Source organism: Rhagoletis zephyria, unplaced genomic scaffold, assembly GCF_001687245.7.
Source record: "Rhagoletis zephyria isolate East Lansing unplaced genomic scaffold, Rhagoletis_zephyria_1.1 Rzeph_scaffold_00564, whole genome shotgun sequence".
NCBI lineage: Eukaryota > Metazoa > Arthropoda > Insecta > Diptera > Tephritidae > Rhagoletis > Rhagoletis zephyria.
In genome coordinates this window covers 73,661-99,415 of record NW_016157648.1, presented here as the reverse complement: position 1 = coordinate 99,415, position 25,755 = coordinate 73,661, and the positions used below count along the sequence as shown (strand labels likewise).

Sequence of the window (25,755 nt, the reverse complement as noted above, 5' to 3'; positions counted from 1 at the left end):
TAGCTATTTTGGAATCTCGCGTTTCAGCTGGCAAAGATTGTCAACTTCTTTTTAATAACAAAATAATCTATCTTAGGTTGATAAAACTATGTGTTTCTTTAATAAATAAGTTAAATTATATATTTTAATAGTGTTTAAAAAGTGAGAACAGGTGATTTAGTGAATCTTTGTCGGTGTAATTGCCCATAGAAAATAACGAAATTTAACAAAATTTGTTTGTTCATAACTTTTAAATGGTTAATAATATTAGCTCCCCCCCTGCGGATTGTTATTAGGGGGGCCGAAACGCGTCATTTGGTACCCCTCCCGACCTTTCCGCACCTTTTTTAGGNGGGAAATGCTTTATGTACTGGCCGGGGGCGCTAGTCTCAATACTACCTTCCCCGAGTGTGGGACTCCCACCGAAGCGTGTTAGGCTACCCACTAAAACCCAAACACCCACCGCCCGCGCAAGAATCCCGCATTATTATTATTACAAACCGTTTTTTGCATTTCAACACCATTTTTGTATTGGCAACGCTATTAAAATAATAAAACTAACTTTTCCGAAATTCCGTTAATTTAGGGTATTGCGTACTGTTTAACAAGCCGTAAATATTTAGCAATTAACTTTATGATTACACTCACTTACCATGTACAAAGAATATACATATATGTACATATATACTAACCAGAACTTTTCTTTAAGGTAATTAATTTAAATAGAATTAATGCAAATCAATTTTCTTTTAGGGAGGAATGTACATATTTCAAATATTGGACTCGTATGCGGTGAGTGGATTTTGCTTGCTGTGGTTGATATTTTTTGAATGTATATCCATATCATGGTGTTATGGAGTCGATCGTTTTTACGATGGTATTAAAGATATGATCGGGTATTATCCCATGGTTTGGTGGAAGTTTTGTTGGTGTATTACAACTCCGCTTATTTGCATGGTAATTTAATATTTTTCTTTAAATTACCCATATGCACATTTATTTTTAATTCAAAATTATTTTTTAAGGGCGTATTTTTCTTTAATATTGTGCAATGGAAACCAATTAAATATCTGGATTACAATTATCCTTGGTGGGCACATGCGTTCGGCTGGTTTACGGCGCTGTCGTCGATGCTTTACATTCCTGCGTACATGTTTTGGTTGTGGAAGCGAACACCTGGCGGTGCGGGAGAGGTAAGTGCAGAGAAAGAAACTTGTTCGTATATTGGAAGATTATTCATTCCTGCTAAATATAAAGTACAAATACTGGCGAAGTCAAAAATAAATACTGTATAAATCTTAAGGCCGGTTGTTCAATGTCTGATTAGCTCTATTCGGAGGTAGGAGCTCTGGTTAAATACACCGACTGCTTTATCGATCACATGTTATATGCATGATGTCGAAAACGTCGATAATGATGTTTAACCTGCAAGTAGTGATAACCACATATTGAAAAACCGGCCTTTAATCCTTTAGAAATTAGTACAAAAAAAAGTAATCGGGGGATTGGAGAGCATACAGCACATGATTGTGAGGTCAATAAAGTAAATGAATTATTAAAATATCGGTATCAATCGAACGGGGGTTGAAAAATCTTAATTTCTGAACTATATTTAGCGGAGTTGCCACATGATTAATAAATATAATTCAACCTAATTCATCAGTTGATTAAAATATGTATCGCAATGTTAGACGAAGAATATTTAAGAATATCTTAGCGCGAAACTACTCAAAAGGGCTGCCACCTGTTTAAAAAGTCGAACTTAACTATATCTATATACATATATAATACGCGAAAGGACTTTTTGTCCCGGTCATCAGATCTGAACCATTCGTTTGATTTTCAAAAATGAGATATCAAATTAAAGGGCTTGATATGTAGATGTGCAGTAGGCTTTTACTTTTCCGGAAAGAATGGCCACCTTTGAAAAAGTCATGTTGAGCTTATTTTATAAATCAATACCATCATATCCCCATCCTTTGCTCGATTTCCAAAAGTGAGGTGTCAAATTAAAAGGCTTGGTTGCAGATGTGCAATGGGGACTTACATTTTGAAAAGAGTTGCCTCTGTTTAAAAAATCAAATTAAATTTTAAACAGGGAAATTACATAGGTAATTTACAAAATGTTACCCCACAGGGGTCCAGACTAAAGGAGTTTAAAAAGGTAGTAATTTTAAAATGTTTTGAAAAGGGTTTGCCACCTGCTTTAAAAGCCGAATTTAGTTATATGCAGTATTAAAATATGGGTGTTAAACGAAAGAGCGCTAAGAAATCTTCAGTTTAAACATCAAAATCTTGTTTGATGGTTTGAACAGAGTTGCCAGCTGTTGAAAATTTTAAATTTAAATGAATTGTGAAGTTTAGTAAATCAAATTAATAAATAAGTTAAGTTAAATAAATTACTAAAAGAGGTGATTTAATCCTTCATAGGTTTGAGAAGGATTTATATCTGAACTGTTTAGGAGAAGTATCAAACGAAAGAGCTTTAAAAGATTTCAGTTTGAAAATGCTTCGCAGAAGGTTACCACCTGTTTGAAAAGCCTAATTTATTTACCTTTTAAACAATTTTAATGAAATATTAAAATATGAGTGGCAAAAGAAAGAGTTTTAATAAAACTTTAGTTTGAAAATGTTTTTTGTTAGGGTTGCCATCTATTCGATTTTTATTTTGAGCGATAAAATTCGGTAATTGTGTTATCAGCTGTCTCGATGAAGTCAATTTGTCCCCAAGGAGCCGCGATTTGACGCCCTTAGACTTTTTTGTGCCATGCCGTGAAGGACCGATATAATGCGAACAATCTATTAACGATTCAGGCCTTTAAGGCGTATGTCTGGCATTTCTTACGATAGAGCCAGAAACCATCAACAAAGTCTTGGAGAACACACAGTCACATGATGAAATCGGGTTCCATAACTAATGGGAATATATGTTCTTTCGAATAAACCCATAATATACCGAAAAAATTAGGTTGAGTTAATATTTATAAATAAATAATTTTTTTGTTATGGTCATCAGATCTTTAATGTGAAGGTCATCAGATCAGCACCGTCACTCTAAATGTGCATTAAGGTTTTATTTTTTCAAGTTACGACCTTTTTTAGCGGTGCACGGTGGTTTGAATTTTGAGGAAATGAAAAACCGACACCATTTGAGACCTCTATTCGTTCAAAAAGGGATGGACGAATTTATTTGAAACATTTGCAATATTTATTAAGGTCTGTGAATAGTGTTGCTATCTATTTAAAATATTAAACTCAATTTTGGCGTCACAACGCTGTGCGGGTTCACTAGTATTTTATTAATATTATTCTATAACTAGAAAAAGTGTCAGCAAATGGGATTAGGCCGGTGAAAACTTTGATGTATTTCCGGTAAATATTAGAGAAGCCACCAATTCGTTCATCATTCGCATGATAATTCGATCAGAATTACCTACAAATGAGGTAATTCGCTCTCAAAATTACGTATGGCAAATTACGTAATTCGGAAGGGAATTGGCAAGGCGAATGACGAATGGGAGAGCGAATTACGAATGACAGAGCGAATTACGAATCGTGAAAACGCCGTATTAGTTGTATGGAGAAAATTTTGTGTTAAGCTACAAAGCAAGACTCCCCCTAGAAATGTTCCTTTGGCCATAAAAACGTGCCCAGCGAACATTTTTTAAAATCGGACAACGGAAAGACGTGCCTCGAAAGGCCCTAAAGTTCAGCGTTTTCAAGCAATTTTTCACAAAGTGGTCAACATTTCCTTTAAGTCATAGGGAAATTTAATATATTTTAATGGCACGTAATGTAGTTTTGACCCCCGATGTCAAATATGGCTAACCTATTTTTAAACCTCCACAACTTTTAAAGTTATTGAGGCTTTTTCCACGTAAAATTAAAATTTTCTAGGAATCCAGAAGTTAAATTTTAGATAATTAAATTTAGATCAAATTGGTACGAAGAAAAAAAATTTTTAGTAGCGAACTTTTGATGCAGTTTACTCAACATTCCGCTATCTTGAATTTTGGTTTTTGCGATTCGCAAGCTTATTTTGCATCTTTCTTAAAAAACGGTTGTATTCAAATTTGTAGAGAATTTAATTTCCCACATTTTTTATATACAAACTTTTTAAAAAATTCATTTTTTAATGTTAATAAGTAGCAAAAAGTGCGAAAAATTTTTGCACGGTCACGGTTTTCGCAATTTTTCAACAATTTCTGATAAAAATGCGTAGCATATTAAAATGCCAAAGTTGTAGGGAACTTTTCTCTTTTAGTGTAGTTTAGATGCCATATTTCGGACGCCATGTTGAATTTTTCTAAAGGCCTCATGGCTTTTTACCAAAAAAATCGCAATAGCATTAAAAGATGGGGAGGTTTGAAATTACTGCAGCTATTTTTGATTCGGGGGACAAAACTGCATCAAGTTCCATTAAAATATATTAAATTTCCCACTGACTTATAGGCAAAATATTGACCGCTTTGTTAAAATTCCATGAATTTTCCGAAATTTAGGGTCTTTGACCCACGTCTTTCCGTTATCCGATTTTAAAAATTTTTCGGAGGTCACGTTTTTATGACCAAATGAACCTTTCTGGGGGGAGTCTCGCTTCGTAGGACAAAGTTGCAAAATAAGGCGCTACTGCACATTCATGATGATATTCCTTGAATTAGTTTGCAATACTATAAATAGCTAGGGGAGAGAAGAGTGCTATACACCACATAAGGAAAGATTTCTGTAGAAAAAACGGAAATCTGAATTTTTGCGCATTCTCTAATGGATAACACAGCCCAACAAAAATATGGAAAATATTTGGCACGGCAAATGTTAAAGTTGTTTTTGATAGATTTTTTTTTGTGCTGATTACGAATCCGTAAGCATAAAGTTTCCATCAGCTTCAGATTTTGAAAGAAACGAGGTCAAAGTGTCAAAAAATCGCGGTTTTTGCAATATTTTAGAAGCGCTAGCAAATAAAAAAAAGGTAATCGAACTTTCCTGGCTTAAATTAAGCCTAGATCTCTCGACTACTATCTCTGAAAATAGATCTTAAATATTTGAGATCTTAAAATATTTTTTACCATTATTATCTTAAAGTAAATGATGGCAAATTTTTGTGCATATTTTCCTCCACAGGGTGGTTTAAACCCCCAAAACCCTCTCCTTTCGGACGGAACTTATGTATACATATTTAGCATTAAATATGGCATAAGAATATTTTCAAATAAAAATTATACTTTTCGTTCCATTTTGATTCAACTAATCGCCTGTGAAAGTTTAACAATACAAACACGCTTTAAGCAAAAAATAAACGATTTCGGGCATAAATGGGGGACCTACGCAACCTTTGTATTATTGGTGATTTTAACCTGCCTGATATTATCTGGATAGATTTACAGAATAATGGTATTTAGACACCTACTAACGTCATGCGATCTCACGAAATTTTATTTAGTCTCTTATGTTGTAACCTTATTCAAATTAATTGTGTATTTAATGCGCTATCTAAGATGCTCGATCTAGTATTTGTAGACGAAAATTCAATATTTAACCTTTCGGAGAGTAATCTACCTTTGACAGACAAACATCACGTTCCGCTTGTTATTTCTTTAAAAGGTTTTTGCTGTAATCTCTATTCCGAGCTACTTGTGCACTTCCGCTTTTAATTTTCGGATTACCACTTAGCGATATTAACTGGGCTAATATTCTTTCATCAAATGATGTGAGCTTATGTTTTGACACTTTCTTGTCTAAGTTAACAGAGGTATTTTCCATTAAAGTGCATCCTCTTCATCCTAAACTTCATAAATTAGCATGGTATAACCCTACTCTAAAAAATTTGAAGAATAAACGTAATAAATATCATAAACTGTATAAAACCAAGACTCCGAATGCTGTTCTCATGGATCAATATACGAATTATGTAAATCGATTTAATGTGCTCAATAAGTTTCTTTATAATCGTTATATTGGTAAACTGGAAGCTGAGCTAAAAGTAAATCCTAAGGCTTTTTGGAATTATATTCGCTCTAAGCGTGGGTCTTCCAACATAACGATTTGTATGTGCTTTAATGGTAAATGCTCTCAGTCTTTGCCTGACACTGATTAATTCTTTGCTGAGTTCTTCAAATCAAACTTTGATAGTGAGGCTGATAACCCGATTAACTCTCACGCTCACTCGAATTGGAATGTTACCATTTCTATGTCCACGCTTAAACCTTCGCTAAACTGCGATAGTGATAGGCTCTGTGCCTATGTTATGTCGCATTGCAGTTCATCTTTATGTGTTCTTTTATGTCGTATATTTAATTTATCTCTTTTGATAGATGGAAGACCTCATCAATCAATTCAAAACTATAGGCCTATTACTAAACTCACAGTTTGTTCTGAGCTATTCGAAAAAATTATAAAGTAGAAATTATTTTTCGGTACCAAGAGCATTGTTGAGCCGCACCAACACGGGTTTGTTGCCGGGCGTTCTACTGTTACTAACTTAGCATCTTTCTCTGAACTCTGTATATCAGCTTTCAAAGATGGTACTCAGGTGGATACCATTTATACAGATTTGATAAGGTCTCTCACGCAATCTTAATACTTAAGCTTGAGTCTATCGGCTTTCACTTTGCCTTCGTAAAATGGTTAAAATCTTATTTGTCTAATAGGACCTTGTTTGTTTAAGTCGAAAACTGTAAATTCCACTCATTTGTGGCAGCGTTAGGTGTTCCCCAAGACAGTATCCTCGGACCACTTTTGTTCGTTCTTTTTATAAATGACATCAGCTCCTGTTTCAAATTTTCCAGGTTTTTACTCTATGCAGATGACCTCAAACTCTTTCGTAGAGTTAATGACTCGTCGGATGTTTATTTTCTGCAGTACGACCTGAGTAACCTTGTCAGTTGGTGTCATACGAACAAGCTTCACTTAAATGTGAGTAAATGTTTTCATATGTCCTCAAAATCTTCAAACATTATTTCTTTCTAATTACAATATCTCTAGCATTCGCTTGGCCTCTGTGAAAGAGTTTGTTGACTTAGGCGTAATCTTTGACTCAAATTTTGCGGTTTGTTAATCATATTTCTTACGTGCGGCCAAAAGCCTACAGTTACCTGACTTTCCTGCGTAGACATGCGAAAGACTTTAAGGATCCACAGACCAGGAAAGCTTTATTTATCTCTTTAGTACGATCAAAACTAGACACGTACACGTCTATTATATGGAACCCTATTTACGGCTGTCATGCCGCCAGACTCAAAAGAGTGCAGAGAGAATTTATTCGTTTTGCTTTAAGTTCCCTTAACTTTGATGACCCGATGCCATCTTATTTTTCCCGTTGTAAACTTATTCACCTAAAAACTCTTAAAACTAAAAGAAATGTCCAGTTGCTCATGTTTTTTTTATTTGTTTGTTGGCTCTTTGGATTGTCCGGTCCTTCTGGAGAAGATATCCTTTAATGTGCCTCACAGATTTCTGCGCTCATCTCTGCCGTTTTACTTGCGTGCTACTCAGGCTAACTATTTTCATTTAGATCCGATTTTCCGCGCTCTGACAGAATTTAACAAGATCTCAAAGAGTCTAAATATTGATTTTACGTTGCCCGGAAATATTTTCAAGTCATCTATTGTTTCATTTTTCTTATAACTACTTGCGTATTTAGATCTATAGTATTTAGTTTTAATAACGATAGTCTTATTTTTATCTAGTCTGTAAGATTGTAATCATAGACTGAATAAACTAAACCTTCCGTAGCAAGTCAAAATGAAGTCAAATTCACCAAGAACAAAGTAACGGTACTACCGAATGCGCCACCTCTGTCTCTGTTTATCGGGATAATTAAGCATTATGATGGAATCATAACAAAATGTAGTCAGTAGCGACTTGTTTGTCATAACTTTGACAAGATCGGCATGTTTCTTTCAGTACTGCTGATGCTAGTTTTTATACTACTATTCGTTGGGTGAAATATAACGTAAAATTCTCCATTTTACTAAGTTGTTTTAACTCGATTTGTTAACGAATTAGTGTTTTTAGAGCGATATGAATATTTAGAACGGCTGGATTTGTTTAATTTTTGTCCACGAATTGTGAAGAAATAAAATACAGGGTGGTTATAAATGAAAAATGACTTACACAAAAACTGCGGTACTCGCCGTCGCCACCGCGTAAAGGCCCGTCTTCCGCGATATCTTTCTCTCGAATACACCAAGATCCGCCTCATCGGATTTTGTCATTGTCCGTGCCTCTGTGCCATTTTTATAAGAAGCAGCTATTCATGGCATAAATACACTCGCAGGTTTGCAATTTCCCGCCGATGGGCGACCGCTATTAGAAAAAGCTATTTTTGTTTTTAATTGAACCCAGGCCCTGCGGAATGGTGGCGCACCCTGCTAACCACTACACCACAGCGGTCGCCGACAAGTGACTCGAGCGAGGACTTCACTTGTTGGCAAAAGCGATTCTGCGTTAGATTTCCATGCTAACATTACTATCGGTGTTAATTCTGGTTGCCAAGTAAACGCAATTCTATACTTTCTCGAAATTATAACTGTCAATAGTGACGTAGGTGCCAAGATGCGAATGTGCTCACTGATGACAGGAGATACTTCGTCTTGTCCTCGTTTACCACCAGTCCCATTCACTTTGCTTCCTTATCCAACTGAGAAAATCCAGAACAGACTTGGCGGTTTTTTGTTACCAATAATGGCGGTGTCATCGGCATACGCCAGCAATTGCACGCTCTTGTAGTAAATTATTCCTGAGTGCAGTTCTTAAGGGCCGTTTACATATGACCTTTGCTTCGCTTTGCTATCAGCTGTCTACATTTATCTTTTCTCTGGCGCTTGCATTTGAATTTAATGACAAAAATAAGGTAAATAGAAATTATTATTGCTATTATTAATGCATATTATTATATTGTTATCAATTTTACAGAGATAAGATATGAAGGAAAAGGATAACGCAGAAGCTGTCAAAGCGGTCATTGTAGCGTACCTTATACGCTTCACGCTTTGTTGTCAAAGTTCGAAATGTCAAGCATAGCGAGGCAAGACTTATGTAAACGGCCCTTTCCTTTAATATCTTCTCCCACATCAGATTAAAGAAATCACAGGACAAGTAGTCGCCTGTCTGAAACCCCGTTTGATGGCGAACGGCTCGGAGAGGTCTTTCCCAACTCTGACAGAGCTGGTGGTATTGTTTAGCGGTAGGGTGCAATAACACCATACGCAATTAGGTCATATGGTCTTATTTCCATTTTGTTTTGGAAATAAAACCATACGACGTAATTTCCAATCCAGAAGAGCAATAAAGGGGTTGACTTCGCGAGATTGCACCACGCTGTGAACAAAATGAATTTATGGGGGGTGTAGAGGGGGTCGTACACATTACAAAACTGAAAACCGCACGGCGAGGAAACTCATAGTTTACGAGTAATTTGTTGTTAAAGTTGAAAATTTCACCCAACAAAATGTACGATAACAAACCATTTCAAACAAATACAAGTGTGCAGAAAACACACATTCCAACTAAATTAAGCTTTTTGAACGTTAACTATTTCATATTTTATTAATTTCATTATTTAACGATGAGGAACACGTTTACAAATTTGTATACTTTTCTTTAGAGGACCCAACCATGATTCAATAATAAAAAGGTTTGTCAAAAAACAGTTTTCTCGCTCCCTCTTGACAAAGTCGGCTCCCTTAGCAAGGCACTGTGTGTGTGCAAAGCTTTTGTAAGGGAGCTAAGGCAGTGTCAAAACCCGAATGTCACTAATGAGCAAACCTTTAATTATTGAATCATGGGACCCAACCAGTATGAAAGTGCAAGTATGGACAATTACCGAAACGAAGATGGCCGCATGTGTGATTAAGTGTTGCCAGAATACTTTTCAAAATGTGTTGCCGGAGGTTCAAGCGTAAGAATATTATAAAGGCGAATATGATAAGTTCTATTTTATTATGAGTTCTATGAGAGAAGTTCTGCTCAAAAATACTTCTGCTCATTTTCTTCGCAACACAGAAAGAGAATTCTACTTTGTGAGGGTTATAATCCCTAAGGGCGGCGGCAGGCCGCCTTCGTAGAAAGAAGTTCTGCTCAAAAATAGTTCTGCCTATTTTCTTCCCCACACAGAAAGAGAATGAATGCTACATTGTGAGGGTTATAATCCCTAAGCGCGGTCGCAGGCCGCCTACGCAGAGAGAAGTTCTGCTCAAAAATACTTCTGCTTATTTTCTTCGTAATACAGAGGGAGAGTTCTACATTTTGAGGGTTATAATCCCTAAGCGCTGCCGAAGGCCTCCTGCGCAGAAAGAGTTCTGTGCCAAAAAATACTACGAAGTCAGAAGGTATTTTATACACTTGAGAAGGCAACATAAAAAGGAGAATTCTGCGTAGTAAGGGTTATAATCCCTAAGCGCGGCAGAAGCCCGCCTACGCTAAAAGAGTTTTGTGTCAAAGCTACTACGATGTCAAAAGGTGTTTTATACGCTTGACAACGCAACACAAAAAGGAGAATTCTTCGTACATAATATTCATAATTGCTATTGAACACATTATAAATTATCACTTATAATATTCGCCTTTATAATATTTTTACGCTGCACACATAATACTCATAATTGCTATTAAACTCATAATACAATAGCACTTATCATATTCGCCTATTATAAAGGCGAACGGTTTGAACATCTGGCAACACTTAATCACACATGCGGCCATCTTCGTTTCGGTAATTGTCCATACTTGCACTTTCATACTGGTTGGGTTCTCTAAAGAAAAGTAAACAAATTTATAAACGTGTTCCTCATCGTTAAATAATGAAATTAATAAAATATGAAATAGATAAACGTTCAAAGAGCTTAATTTAGTTGAAATGTGTGTTTTCTGCACACTTGTATTTGTTTGAAATGGTTTATTATCGTACATTTTGTTAGGTGAAATTTTCAACTTTAACAACAAAATTCTCGTAAACTATGAGTTTCCTCGCCGTCTGGTTTTTAGTTTTATGATGTGTACGGCCCCCTCTACCTTCCGAAAAAAGTCATTTTGTTCAAAGCGTGGTGCACTCTGGCGAAGTTTCCCCCAATAAAGTCATATTCAAAATTGTTCAAATGAGTAATCAAGTTATAATGGAAATTACAACCTCTTCAACTAAAAATCGATATCTGGCCACACTGTTTGTGGATCACACATTTTTTCTATTAACTGACCGTGGGCGTGTTTCTTTATTCAGTCCGGATCTAGAAGAGAATAAGTATGAAATTATAAGGTATCAGCTTATTAATATTTAGTTAAACAATTTGCAACGTTCTTGGTTCTCTAGCGCCATTATTTTCATGCAATACTCTATGAATTCCGTACTAGAGACGAAATGAAAAGAATGCATTGAGATTATCCGGCCCCATATTATCCGGGAACAACGTTCTAATAAATAAGTGAACAGAAAAATGTATTTCGAACAGGGTTCGTATTTGCACACACATGCTCTGCTCACACACACGCCAGAAACACATTCAACTTGTACTCACTGCTCATACACATGTGTGTGCATAAGTGGAAAACAAACTCTGCTCACAGAAAAGTGTGTGCTGTTTGTTATTAAGCACATGCACATGTGTGTGAGCCGATTTTTGTACAAATTTCAGCCCATGCACATGCACATAATATATTTTTAAAAGAATTTGTTTATTAAACGTTATTTTTTGAAAGACAATTCAATAAAAAGTGAGATGTTGTTTGTTTTTTATATGACAGAAAACATATTAAAAAATTATTTTAAGATTTGAGATAGAAATCGAAGTGTATAAGTTTCTCTACGCAAAGCACACACATGTGCGTGTGCTTTATATTAATAAAAATAAAGTACACACATGTGCCCGTGCTTTTTACCAAACAGCACACACATGTGTTGTGAGCAAGTTTTTAATTTTTTATATGCACAGCACACGTGTGTGAGCGTAAAATGTTAGGATGTGCTGCGCATGTGTGTGCAAATACGAACCCTGATTTCGAATATTATGAATGTGAATAAAGAATCTCTCGCCGTGTGTTAACACTGTTACGGTAATTTTCCAGTTTACGGACACTTGGGAAAATCATTCGTCATCATCTAATAACTTGTCAAAAGGGGTATCAAATAGAGGCATTTTAAAGCCACAGTATATCGAATCCGGGAACGGAAATTAACTTTTTTTTTAATATTTCAAAAATTATCTGTAGAAAATACATTCTGGGGCGCAATAACACCATGCGCAATAACGCCACATGGTATTATTTCCTTTTTTTGGAAATAAAACCATATAACGTTGCTTCCAATCCAGAAGTGAAATAAGGTCATATTCAAAATTATACAAATGAGTAGGGACACGATATCGAACCGAAAGTATCGATATGGTACTCATTTAAAGTATGGCTATAAAAATATCGGCTACCCATTAATATCGGAATAAAAATACTCGATTTTCCAAATATCGATACCAAAATCCAAAAAAATTTATCTGAATATAGGTTTCGCATATAGGCCGTTTGGGTATAGTGGTTAGAAGTGTGCAAACCTTGAAAACGAAAAACACTTTTCAGAGTCGACATAAACTATAGGCACCCCCTTTGTGCCACAACATTAAGGCCCACGCGACAAATCGGAGGAGAAGTTCGGCCAAACACTAACATATTGTGTAAGCGCCAGACTTTATTATTATTACAACACGTAGAGATTGAGGTGCTGACTTAAACACCGAAGCCGCGGGTTCCAATCCCTCCACATGCAATCCTAACCATAGTACAAATTTCTGCAGTTTAAAGCCCAATAAAGCCCGGTAATATTAGATTCACTGAGAAAAAAACGCATTATTATAATACAAATTTTTTATTTGATTACCGTTTAAAAATGTTCGCATTTAAATCAAATGAAAAGTTTTAACAAAATGGATTTTTCCATTATACATGCACTACGCACATATAATGGAAATATACAATTCAAATACTCCCGTATTAAAATTAAGCATTTTTCACTACACGGATGGCGTTTTGCACGTCTCGGATGCTTTTTCATATGAAAGTAAAGCTGGGATCACACGATTTGTACATTTGGCTAAAAATTTGTTAAATTCATAGACAAATGATGTGAACGCTAAATTACTTTTGTCATTTATCAGAGAAGCCAAATATTCGCCTTCTTGTGGTAAATGAAAAACAACCCTGGCGGCCAAACCGTGTGAACGCAATGCTGCTACATAAGCCAAATAAAAATTACGCAAATGACCAAATATGTGATTTGCCACTTGATGACAAATGCCAGTGACAAATATACAAATATTGTTGAGCGGTATTGCCATTTCGTGCTTGTGAACCTTTGTATTTTTTTTGGTAAAACTACGGAAAAATATCACGTTATTTGAAAACAATAATTTTAAAATATTTGCTCAAACTGAACATTTGAAAACATGTACATATACGTATTCGACAGTAGCTGAGTGTGCAGAGAAGCGTGCGATTATTTGTAAGCTTTCATGAGGTCCCAGGTTCTTATGCCGGCAGGAGAACATATTAAAAAGTATTTATAAAAGTATAGTTAATTTCTGAGTATAATTAACTATGAAAAAGCATATGTGAAGTTCAGAATGAAAAATTTCAGAAAACCAACCGGAAAAGTATTCGTTTCACAACCCTTCGTGGCACTTTACTATTCACCTTTCTTTCAGTTTTCGGATCTCTTTCCGCAGTTTTTGCTGGCTATACACATATACATACATGCATATCGTCGTATAAAGTACAAAACCGCGTATCGTCATTCTGCAAAATCGCGTAACTGACATTTGCTGCCAAAAATTGAATTTGCTTACAGAAGCTGTTGGCTCAATCCTTATCCATTCGTCCTGAAATATACTATCCAGAAATGCGATTGCTTTATAAAAAAGAGAACCATTTTGAAATATGAGTGTTTTTACTATCTAGACAATAATTTATGCAACCTCACATAGGCAGCTTTGCATTTTGTTGATACGCGGTTTTGTACTTTAAACGGCGATATACAGATTATTAAAGACGATCTAATTTACACTGTGTGACAAAAAAAAATGTATATAGTTTTTTCGAGGTTCACACTTGTTGTAGGTCTATTCAAGCAGTAAAATCTGCATACTCAGAATTTTAAATACACCCTCAAAATCTGGGCTTAAGGTCAAAAACCGCGTTTTTCAAAGGGTGACGCACAGGTATACTTGCTCGTAACTTTATTTCTGTTTACCCGGTGAAAAATACGTATATATGTATGTGATTCAAGATAAGACATTTCGGTGCTTACAGCAATGTTTAAATTGATAATTTATCTTAAGAAATGGCAAAGGAATCAGTGATCGGACTTAAAAAAAATTTGTGTGGTAGAATCCAGAAAAAAATGTTTTAGATTTCAAAAAAATGTGGTAGATCTCAGGTTTGGGTCAAACTTTGTACAAAAATTGCAAACATTTAATTAGAATCTAAAACAAAATTAATTTTAGTATAATAAAGTGCAAGATTGAAGTTGATAAAAATTGCGTTGAGTTTTGGCAATTTTTTTCCTTGACAGTTTCGAACATATTTTAAAAGATTTCTGCAACCTTGCGGAGTGCTGCCAGCTTTTATTTTTATCACATCACGATGTAGCGAACAAATGTGGCTCGTTCCAGAAATGCTACTTGGGATTTGACGATTTTGACAATTCTCAAGTAAAAGTAAACAACGCTTTAGAAATTTGAGATGCCCTGAAATTTGCTAATCCTTCCACAAAAATAGCCGGTTTTTATCATTTTCGCTATTAATTCTCTTTATAAATCATATGTTTTGCAATTTAAAACAATAAAACCATGTTTGATGTCGAAAAATTGAATATTGAGAAAATTTACTATTTCACAGTTTATTTTATCCTCCCATTCTCCCTGTTGTTAGTGTTTAGTGTTGGACAATTTTTCTCTTAAAATTAAGAAAATTATGGTGAGCAAAAATAAAACTACTCAAAAACGCGAATATGCGGTAGATTTCAGACCTTTGTGGTAGATGTGCTCAAAAAAGTGGCAGATCTACAACAATGTGGTAGAAGTCCGATCACTGAAAGGAATATTACAGAATATATGCAAAATTTAAATTTTTAACATTTTTTCATTTTAAATTACGACGTGTCAGACTATTTTGTTTACTAGTATACATACAAAGGGTGCCCATTCTCAAGACAAATTAACCATTTATAAATGGTTGTAAACAACGAAAGGTTTTCTCTTAAATGGCATATGTAAGTATTTTCCATCGGGCAAACAGAAATAAAGTTACGAGCCAGTATGTATATGCTCCAACCTATGAAAAACGCGTTTTTTACCTTCAGCCCAGATTTTGAGGGTGTATTCAAAATTCCGAGTACCTGTGCGTATATATTATTTTTTTTTATTTCACTTCAAATCTCACGAAATCATAAATGCAAAAGTATGGTTGATACCGGATCAGCTGTTTAAGTATTTATGAGCAAATGGTTAAATCGTGTGAATGAATGTGGACAATATTTGTCACTTTACTGCTGTGCGCAAATGTGTGCCAAATCATTTGGATCTTTGGCAGCCAAATCGTCTGATCGCAAAACGAATCATTTGTACATCGCTATCCAAATGCGCAAATGTGAACAAATCTAAATTTGGCATTTTGTGTACAAATGTACAAATCGTCTGTTCCCTGCTTAAGAAAGTATATGTATACAAAGCATGCACAGCGGTGACAACATATACACACATACATGGTATGACATAACCCTGCAAAAAATCGTGCGACTTATCTCTAAAGAGAGTATTCCGAGATTCCTCTCAATCGCGTACGATTGGGCATTAATTAGTCGCAACTAGTCTCATACGGGTACTAATGGAGGTCAATTAGTCTCGACTCATCCCTTATGGGTATAATTGGAGATCAATTAGTCCCCAACTCATCTCTAACGGGTACTATTAACGATTTCATGATATGTACGCACCTGTCTCTTATACACATCTCCCTTACCATTATTATTATTATTATTATTNTGAACAATTAGTCTCTTCATAGAACATGCTCGAACAAAAGCGATCAGTTCATTCCATATAAAGACATCAAAAGTGGTATTAGTCGCATGTTCCTTTGCGATTGCTCCCGAAGTCATTCCGGATTAGTTGCATTTTTTGCAGGGAATGCACTAATCGCGCGCTGTGTTGTTGATTCAAACTCAACATTTGAAAACACTTTTACATGTATGGCTGTAGCTGAGTGTGCAAAGACGCTTGATACAATTAGTTGCGGCCAAGAGGGTCCGGGTTCAATTTCCATCAGACGGAACATAAAATTAATTTTTTTTCTTCTTAATTACGAAAAAGCATCTGTGCACTTCACAACCACATATTTTATAACGTATATACTCAAATTTAAAACGAGTTGGGTTGGTGCTCTTTCATATGAGTATTTGTTTCAATTTAGCACGTTTTTTTGTTAATTTTAAAATTTTTTTCCCTCAATGTTGGATGTGAGTTTATGACATTCGATACGATACTAGGGTTCTGGTACTCGATTCCAAAAAATATCGTTTTAAAACTATCGAGTAGAAAATATCGGTATCGAATGCCAAAAGTATCGATATGGTATCGTATCGTATCGAAATTCGTGTCCCTATAAATGAGTAAGAAAGTCATAATTGAAATTACCGCTTCAACTAAAAATGCATGTCTTTTTACACAGTTTGTGGATCACACATTTTTCCTATTAATTGACCGTGGGTTTATTATTCCGTCTGGATCTAGAAGACAATAGTCGTGTGTAGTTCATCAGGAACAATGGTTTTAAAGAAACAGAAGAGAATGAAATTATTAGGTATCAGCTTTTTAACATTTAATTAAATTTTTTCCTAAAACAATTTGCAAAAACTTACTTGGTTTCTCCAATTTCTCATGCAATATTCTTTAAATTCCGTACTAGAGACGAAATTAAAAGAATGCGTTCAGATTATCCGGCCCCATATTATCCGAGAACAACGTTCTAATGAATAAGTGAACATAAAAAGTTATTACAGTTTCTATTAGCTTCGTATTGCTGATTGGAAAAAACTACCAGAAACTCTTGTGTACGTGAGAGATTGCATCCCTTTCTAGCTCTTGCGCTTACCTCCATTTGTAAACATATAACTTGACCGCTCACACGCGTTACGACTAACAGGTAATTACATGATGAAATGCCTAAAACCACTAATGGACATTTATGTTAGCCTTCTCGTTTATATCCCTTTGGCATACCAGAAGTCTTAGATTGGTTTCAGGTATAGGTCCGTTAGGTGTACCAGAAGTCTTAGATATACTTCTGTTATATGTACGGTAGGGTGGCCAGATGCGCTGATTTAATCAGTACATGTGCTGATGTTTTTTTATTGTACTGATTTTTAAGAACCCGAAATCAGTACGCAAAATCTACTGATTTTCTGAGTTTGTACTGATTTTGTACTGATTTTTACATTTAATAAATATTTTTGTGAATTGGTATAATTAACATTTACTTGAGGTTAACATGTTCAAAAGAATGGTTTTTGACAACTCATACATGTGATCAGATTCGAAGCAATTTATTGAACGTGTAAATGCAGCGCTAATTAAATTTAAACCATTTTTCAAAAGTTGTCACCTTGAAATTGTTTCGTTTCCTAGCATTTCGCAAAACAACTGCCTGAATTCAACACAACATAATAGCTCTGTTCCAAATACTTCAGGACATGGAACAGCCATAGCATTTCAAACTGAAGATGACTACTATTGCTTTTGTGCTTCTTGTGCAATGTAAGTTCTAAAAACAGATGAGTGAAAATTGCTAGTATTAATTACCTGTTCATACCTGCCAACCCGATAAGTAGGCCAGGAAAAAAATAGACAACCCAACGTTTTCACATTCTATAGGCTTAATACTTTCGATTGGTTTTTAATTTGTTCATTAAATAAATGAGTACAAAATTAAAAAAAAAATAATAATCTTTGAGTATTTAATTAAAAATATCCTAGCCAGGATTTTTTTCAGCCAAGTCACTTGCGAAACATTTATTAAGACGTTAAATTTCATACAAAATAGCTTTAATCCATTAAACAGGTCAGTGAAGGTCGTACACTTGTCGGATCTTAGACAATTATAAGACTGCCATAACTTTTATATTCAAAGTCATATTAATATGGCGGTAAGACAGAAATATGCGCATTGAAAATTCATGTATGTGATAGAAATCTTGGAAAATTGTCATATCTCGAGAAAAGTTGTTTTGTCAAATGTCCACAGATTTTATTAAGGCAGTTCACTCTTTGATGCGAAAATGCGAAAGGCAAAAATTAGTGTTTGTTTTGTTGCTTTGCTGTGCGATTGTGCGAAACGACGCCATAACGGTGCCATATGTTTGTTGTAAAAAACTGCCGATTTTCTCACTTTCGCTCAAACGCATCAAAGAGTGAACTCTAGTATTGTGAATGTTGTATTTAATAAGCCCACCAACTAAATATGTTTTGAATTTGTAGCTCAAAATATGCAAACTACTTCTGACTCGAGCTCGTCTTCTACTGAAACTGTATGGGCTATAAAACTGCTTACTCCCAATTTAAAAAAAAAATCGGATAGTTAGACATTTTGATGAAATTTTTTTTTAATTTTTAACATTTCTCTAAATTTTTTAGAAAGCCTGAGACTTCATCTAACATGGTTTTTGTTATAGAATTAACTTTATTTTTATATAAAATGTAAATTAAGTAATGAAAGAAAAAATTGTCAATACATTTTACAACTATTTATGTGAACACAACTGTACATATGTACATATGTAATACCTTTGTTTTGTTTTAAACTAATGAACTGTTATATTGTTAATACTATATGTATTTTAAGGTGGATTAGTTTTCTTTTAATTAATGCGCTGTAATTTGGTTGTTATATTGTTAATAAACGAAAAATGAGCTAATTTTTATGGCTTTGTACTGATTTTTGATCCCAACTGTACTGATTATGTCACTAAAATATCTGGCCACCCTAATGTACGGTGACCATACGTCCTTTATTTGAAAGGACAGTCCTCTATTTTAACCCCCTGTCCTTTATAATTTTTTTCAAAATAAAGGACGCCTTTTGTCCTTTATTTCTTAAACTGTCCTTTAAATCAGCTCTGCATTTGTCAGAGGTAAATTTTTAAACACAGAGTATGAAAGATAAAAATTGCCCTTATAAAATAGAATGAAAACCTTCACCTGTTCGTTTCGCACCCCACTTAAGGGTTTTTATTTAATAGGTAATCTTTGCACAATCTATAAAGCACAGGGAAAGTTGTGCCCAGGATCGTGTTGCACGCTGAGTTTCCAGTTCCACTGAAAGAGAACAGTGGTTCAAAACTGGCATTTAGTGTTCGTAATTCACTGGAGCCTTCATGTTTTTCACTTAATTTGATCTTTTTTTATGAAAGCTTATAATATTTGCAAGAGACTAGTTGAGTCTGGTTTGTGAATTTTTATTTGATTATATTAAATTTGGAGTGAAAAATGCAGAAAAAGTGGCAATTTTGAAGAAAATGTATTCTCGTATTCCAGTTATTAAATGTTATATAACAAAGACTAGTTGAAAACAATTGTATGGTTCCCCAAACCGAAAAAATTACAACAAAAATTTTTTTAAATATTATAAAAAAATGTTCACCAAAATAATTTTTTGGGTACTGTTTATGAATTTTTACAACGATTTTGGGTTGCTATGCCCAAACGCGTGAATCGAATCAAAAAACTTGTACACAACAGTTCACGCTTTATTACAAAAATTTAATTTACTAAATCTGTGCACTAATTTAACAATAATGTCGGTTGGAAATATTTTATTTGTTGCAAATTTTTACTTTTCATAAAGCGGCGTCAATCTTCTTTCGTTTAGGGGAGATTTGTGGGGCCCACACCCCTAAATCGTTGTACAAATAGCTAAACATTTCCCGTTTTTTTGGGGGTTTTTAGTAAAAATTGGTTGAAAAATTAAGACTACGGTAGATTATGAACCTTATATTCTAATTTTGAACCACTGTGTGCTGGCTTCGGCGTGCAGCAAAGGATGGCGAAGTCCTTGAAAAGGAATTGGCTTCATTTTTCGGAATCGATTAATTAACTGGTAAATATTTGATTTAAATTACAATATGGGTAAGGTACTTTTATCATACAAGTTGTATGTACGTATTCTCAAATCATTAAAAAAAAAATGTCCTTTATTTTACTTTGGTTAATATAGTCACCGTAGGTATATATCTGTTCGGCCTACCAGAAGTCTTACATATACTTCTGGTATATGTCTGTCAGGCCTACCAGAAGTCTTAGGAATACTTCTGGTATATGTTTGTAAGGCCTACCAGAAGTCTTAGGTAAACTTCTGGTATATGTTTGTAATCATCATATATCTTTGCAAATTATTTGGCCAATTATATTTATTTAAATTAATATTTTCATTGGCGCGTAAAAAGAGAAACCTCAAAAATGAACACAAATGGTGAACGCAATAAAAGTAAACTAGCATGCCAACAAATATGTTGTTTTACAGTTCAATTCAATTTTTTGCATAAAAAGTAAAAAATAAAAAAAAATAATACTGAGTATTACGCTTTACATCACATGTACGGTTACTCCCAAAGTTGAGCGTACGGCTGTTTTTTGTTAATATTCGCAATGTTTTAGATGGTCAATTTTTTTATTAATTTTGTTTTAAAATATGGCTTAGTGTGTACAAAAATTAAGAAAAATATGGAAAGTTTCAGCAAAATCGCGACCTTTTGAATACGAATTATTTCTAAAAAGAATCCAGGCCAGGTATGCAGTTTAGTGGGCCATTAAGTTTTAGTATAATAATGTGCAAATTTCAAATCTCTAAAAAATCGCGTTGATTTTTGAGAATTTTTTTGCTGACTGTCCTACGCAGTTTTTCCATATACAGTCAACAAACAAATGTATATGGAAAAAATGCGTTGGACAGTCAGCAAAAAAATTCTCAAAAATCAACGCGATTTTTTAGATATTTGAATTTTGCACATTATTGTTCTAAAATTTAATAACATATAAAACTGCATACCTGGATTCTTTTTAGAAATTCGTATTCAAAAGGTCGCGATTTTGCTGAAACTTTCCACATTTTTCTTAATTTTTGTACACACTATCATTCTTGGATTTAAATGGGATTTGCTGAAACAAAAGCCATATTTTAAAACAAAATTAACAAAAAAATTATACCATGTAAAACATTGCTAATATTAACAAAAAAGAGCCGTACGCTCGATTTTGTGAGTAACTGTATGCCTTACATTAGCGGTGCTGGGCAAGCGCGGAAGCAAGAAGTTAGATAGATAGATAAATCATGAGGTATGTACTGCGACCTGATGGTCTATTGTGCCCTCCACTCTTCACAATACTTCCTCCAAGCCAAGATCCCCCAGGAAGTCCAAAAGCTTCTTTGGGGATAAGGAGTGTATGGGCTCTAACTGTGGCCACATGGAGCCTAGACTCCTCTCACGTCTTCTGCTGACTGCATCACAGTCGATGAGGATGTGGAGTGGCGTTTCACTGGAGAGGTCGCAGAACCGGCAAAGGGCATTTGATCGTAACCCCAGTTTATACATTGCCCTCCCAGCCTGCAGTGCCCTGTAAGAAAACCTGTTAATATCCTCAGCCTCTCTTTTGGGAGGCTAATTAGACTTTTGAATCTACTCTTGTTGTACCCTCCTAGCAGGCTTATTGCCTGTCGCATACCTACCGAACTCTGCCAGTTCGAGTCCCTCATATAGTCCTTCTCCTCCCTGAGCTTTTCCTTAATAGTGTTGGGACCCACTCCCAGAAAGGGCTCTGGGCCAATTGGTGTAATGGCTGCCGCCTCTCTAGCGAGGCAGTCCGCCGCTTCATTCCGCTCTATTCCCATATGGCCAGGCACCCACGCCAGTTTGACGTTGTTGTGCCTACCGAGGGAGTTGAGTCTCTCTTTACACCCAAGGACTAGAGACGATTTGATTTCGAAGGATAACAGAGCCTTGAGTGCCGCCTGACTGTCACTAAGAATTACAATCCTCTCATTACGGTATCCTCTATTAATGATGGTCTCCGCACACAAGTAGATGGCGTAGACTTCAGCCTGGAAAATGCTCGGATACTTCCAATCGGGATAGAGATCCTGGACCTAGGTCCGGAGATTCCAGCCCCTATTCCTTCCGGGGTCTTCGAGCCATCTGTGTACCATTGCAGTGTACTATCCTGAAGGAGTCTCTCAGAGGAGGAGGCACTCCAGGTTGCCTTACTGCTTAACTCAATTTTAAACCTCTTTTCAAACCTTATGGTTCTACATATGTCATCCCTCGGAAGCATGGCTAGCGGGAGCGAGGACCCTAGCTTCGCCATGTTCCTAGAGGAAACGACCTTACCTCTTCCATACCCCATACCCCATACATAAGCAAAAAGTTATCGGAAGGGGAAAACGAAGTCAACAGAATAGTGAGATTGTATGTGTGACAGTGATGGAAAATGAGTGTGCATTGTGCCATTTTCGGCCCTTTCGGAAGCATCCGGCACCTTCAGCACAATCGATTGATTTTCGGCACTATTTTTGCGTAACTCAGTGCAACTAATAAATATTTCTTTCGGATCCGCAATTAAAAATATTTTTTTACATTTAATCGTATGTGCTTAAACTGATAAATGATATAAACATAGAAACGCAAGCAGAAGAATCTCGCTTCCACATTCTGCATATGCGCTTAACATTTTTGTTTAAACATATTTGTCGAAATTTCATCTCTAAAGCAAATATTAAATATCGAGCGAGTCCGAGATGTTTATATGATCGAGATAGTACATTCAATTCGCATAGATTTTTGAGAACTTTTTTCGTTGAAGGTGTTGCACTTTTTCTTCCATACTGAAATTTTTGTACATCCAATTTGTATAAAGAAAATGCAAAAAAATATTAAAAATCAACATGAATTCTTAGCTGCACTTTCACTTTATAATACAAAAATTGAATCGACTATAAAACTGCATACCATCAGTTGGTGTCGAACACTCATGCGGTGAGGATATGAGGTTTGTCAATTACTTCTATTTCTGCAGGATCGCCATTATGTAAATTGCATTTCCAAAGATTTTTTCAAAATAAATAGCGATGAGGGATATTTCACCCGCCGGTGATAAGAAATCGCAATCACCATAACGCACATCACTAATATTACTGTTCACAATCACGTTTACATTCAAAATTATTATTAAATTCATAATTTCGTTTTGTAGCAAATATGAAATATAGGTATATCCATTTACTTAAATGTAAACGGATTAAGAATCAAAGTGCTAGAAGAGATTTGAGCGTTTGGTACAAAAAGTATTTTTGATGTTGAAATTGTACTTAAAATCGGCAAATTGTACTTTTGTACTTTTTAAAATTAAATGTACAGAAAAAAGTAAAATTGTACTTAAAATATCAACACTGTTTCACTGGCGTGACAAAGTACTTGCTGCAGTGATGCCAGATTTGAGCGTACCCAATTTTTTACCGATAATAACTCATGCGAGGGATTTGGGTATTGGGCATTTTACAATCCTATTAGGAAGTATACATATCTGTGTTCGTATAGAATAGTAGCATGAACCAAAAAGACAAGATCACGCGGGCTGGAGACTAGCCCGTTAGAATCGCATTTAGGAAAAAAGTTGAAAAGTTGAGTTTGTTTACATTTCTTCGTTGTTTACAATTTGGTGGTGGCTTTTTACTGCAATTTTCTTCATTTTCACTTGTGACAACGTGTGTACACATAAGATAAAGAATAATTTAACACAACGGCATGATTTATAGAAGAATTTGCATAATAAAAATGATTTTTCATGCGTTCAACAATTTCGCGGTTTTCTCCGTTCTCTTCGTTGTTTACTTCTTACAACAAAGATGGCGTCGAGATTTCGGCAGCTAGAAAATAACTTTTTTCGTTTTTTCCTTCCCGCGTGATCTTGTGTCTTTCGTTCATGGAATAGTAGCTTATGTCGGAAGACTGGCTTTAGTATAATGAACCATTCGCAGCATACTATTGCGAAAGACTCACAGGCGCCGAGTCGTTGAAGAACTCTTGGAAAATAAACGTAAAAGAGGCAGTTGCGATGCTAGCAAGTCAATATTCGTATTCGTATAAAAAAAATTCCTTGTGGTTTAAAGAATATAGGAAATGGTACATTTTACTAAAGCCAGCCTCCCGACATAAGCTACTATTTCATACGAACACAAATATATTCGCCTACAAATAATGTTGATTATATTAATTAAGTCCTAAGATAAGTTTGTGAATCCTTATCAGTGTTCTATGTAAGAACCAAAAATCAATCCCCTCGCCAATTAGAACTTTTGCTTTAAAAGAAAAATATACATAGCGCATTTACTCAATACTTGGTCTGGCATCACTGTTTGAGCATTGATGTGCTCAGCTCACTGTTGCCAAGGTCGCGCGTTTTGCAATAAATTTAGTGCTTTTGGGAAACCAAACAGCCAAAATAATTGGAATTCAATGCTTGGTGCGTTATTTAGTGATGCTTTTTTAATTTAAGCACACCGAATGCATAGGTACATATGTATGTATGTATTAGGGTTGCCAGACGTACTGCTTTTCGGAGTAAACGTACTCCCTTTTATTGCAATGAACTCCCTTGTACTCCCAAAAAAAAAATATCTTGAAATGTAGTCCTTTATTAGCTTTGTACTTCTATTGTACTCCTTTTTCCAGCTATTAATATTTTATCATGTAAAGGGGTGTAAAATAATATCTGTTGCACAGTTTTTTTTTTTTTTGAAAAATAAATTATCCACAGATTTTACTTGAATTTTATTAATTTGTTTTTAAATTTCAACCTTCATTTGGGTTTACCGGCGGTAAACACTTTGAGAGAAAAGCGCAAGTAAAAAAAGTTGTTATTCTATAGATAGTCTTTAAATTTAAACTTCATTTGGGCTTACCAGGGGTTTGGGAGAAAAGCGCAAGCCTTCGTCGGTTACTTTATTACATATCTTCTGTAACCATAGGCTGATTTCCCCCATTTGGGTCCTTTATACTCCGTCTTTTGTCCAACATAAGGCCTCATACTCAGCAATCATTCGACCAACCCTATACAGGTTTTTTTTCTTTTTTTGCATACAAAATCTAAAAAAAATACACCTGAAAAAGAGGTTCGTGCCGCATGTGCTTATCTCCCAAAGCTGGCAAATGCAAATCAGGATTAAAATTTTAAAACCAATTAATAAAATTAAAGTAAAATATTTACAAAGTTAAAAAAAAACACAAAATCTATAAAAAACCCTTTTATTTTTCAAAAAACCTGTGCGACAGTTATTATTTTACGCGCTGGACGTTGCCATTCATATTGTGGCAAACACTACTTAGTAAGCAAAGTTAAGTGTAATAGTGAAAAGGTGTAAGCATGGCCTTAGGTGCAGGGCGCTCGGGTATAAAAATCATAAAAATATGAAATTCATTATAAGTCTCAGGAAGAGTCTGAATTCTTTTGTAGTTTTTAGTTTTTTAGTTGGGGAAACTTTCCAATAAGGGCGGTCATTGAAAACCGAATTCTACGCAAAAATACTGTGGACGCNCTCCACCATTTTTATACCTTTCATGAGCATGAAATGGTATTATAACTTTGGTCCGATGTTTGTAAGTACCAGAACAAAAAGAGATAGACCCATTAAAATGTATACTTATATGATCAGAACGTCGAGCTGAGTTGATTTATCCATGTCCGTCTGTCCGTCTGT

The 25,755-nt window shown here is 35.1% G+C and overlaps 1 protein-coding gene and 1 long non-coding RNA gene across 2 annotated transcripts in view; one reads left to right on the top strand and one right to left on the bottom strand.

Moving 5' to 3' along the window:
* The window catches only part of LOC108360393 (uncharacterized), a 10,772-nt gene extending 10,351 nt beyond the window's left edge, over window positions 1-421 (bottom strand). Inside the window, exon 1 of the long non-coding RNA XR_001847098.1 lies at window positions 379-421. This is a non-coding gene — a long non-coding RNA (uncharacterized LOC108360393). The remainder of the gene's footprint in view (window positions 1-378) is intronic.
* LOC108360392 (sodium- and chloride-dependent GABA transporter 1-like) overlaps window positions 1-25,755 on the top strand; it is a 125,986-nt gene that overhangs the window by 66,389 nt on the left and 33,842 nt on the right. Inside the window, exons 3-4 of the mRNA XM_017612653.1 lie at window positions 733-936; window positions 1,005-1,172. Of these exons, the coding sequence (XP_017468142.1) occupies window positions 733-936; window positions 1,005-1,172 (372 nt within the window). The remainder of the gene's footprint in view (window positions 1-732; window positions 937-1,004; window positions 1,173-25,755) is intronic.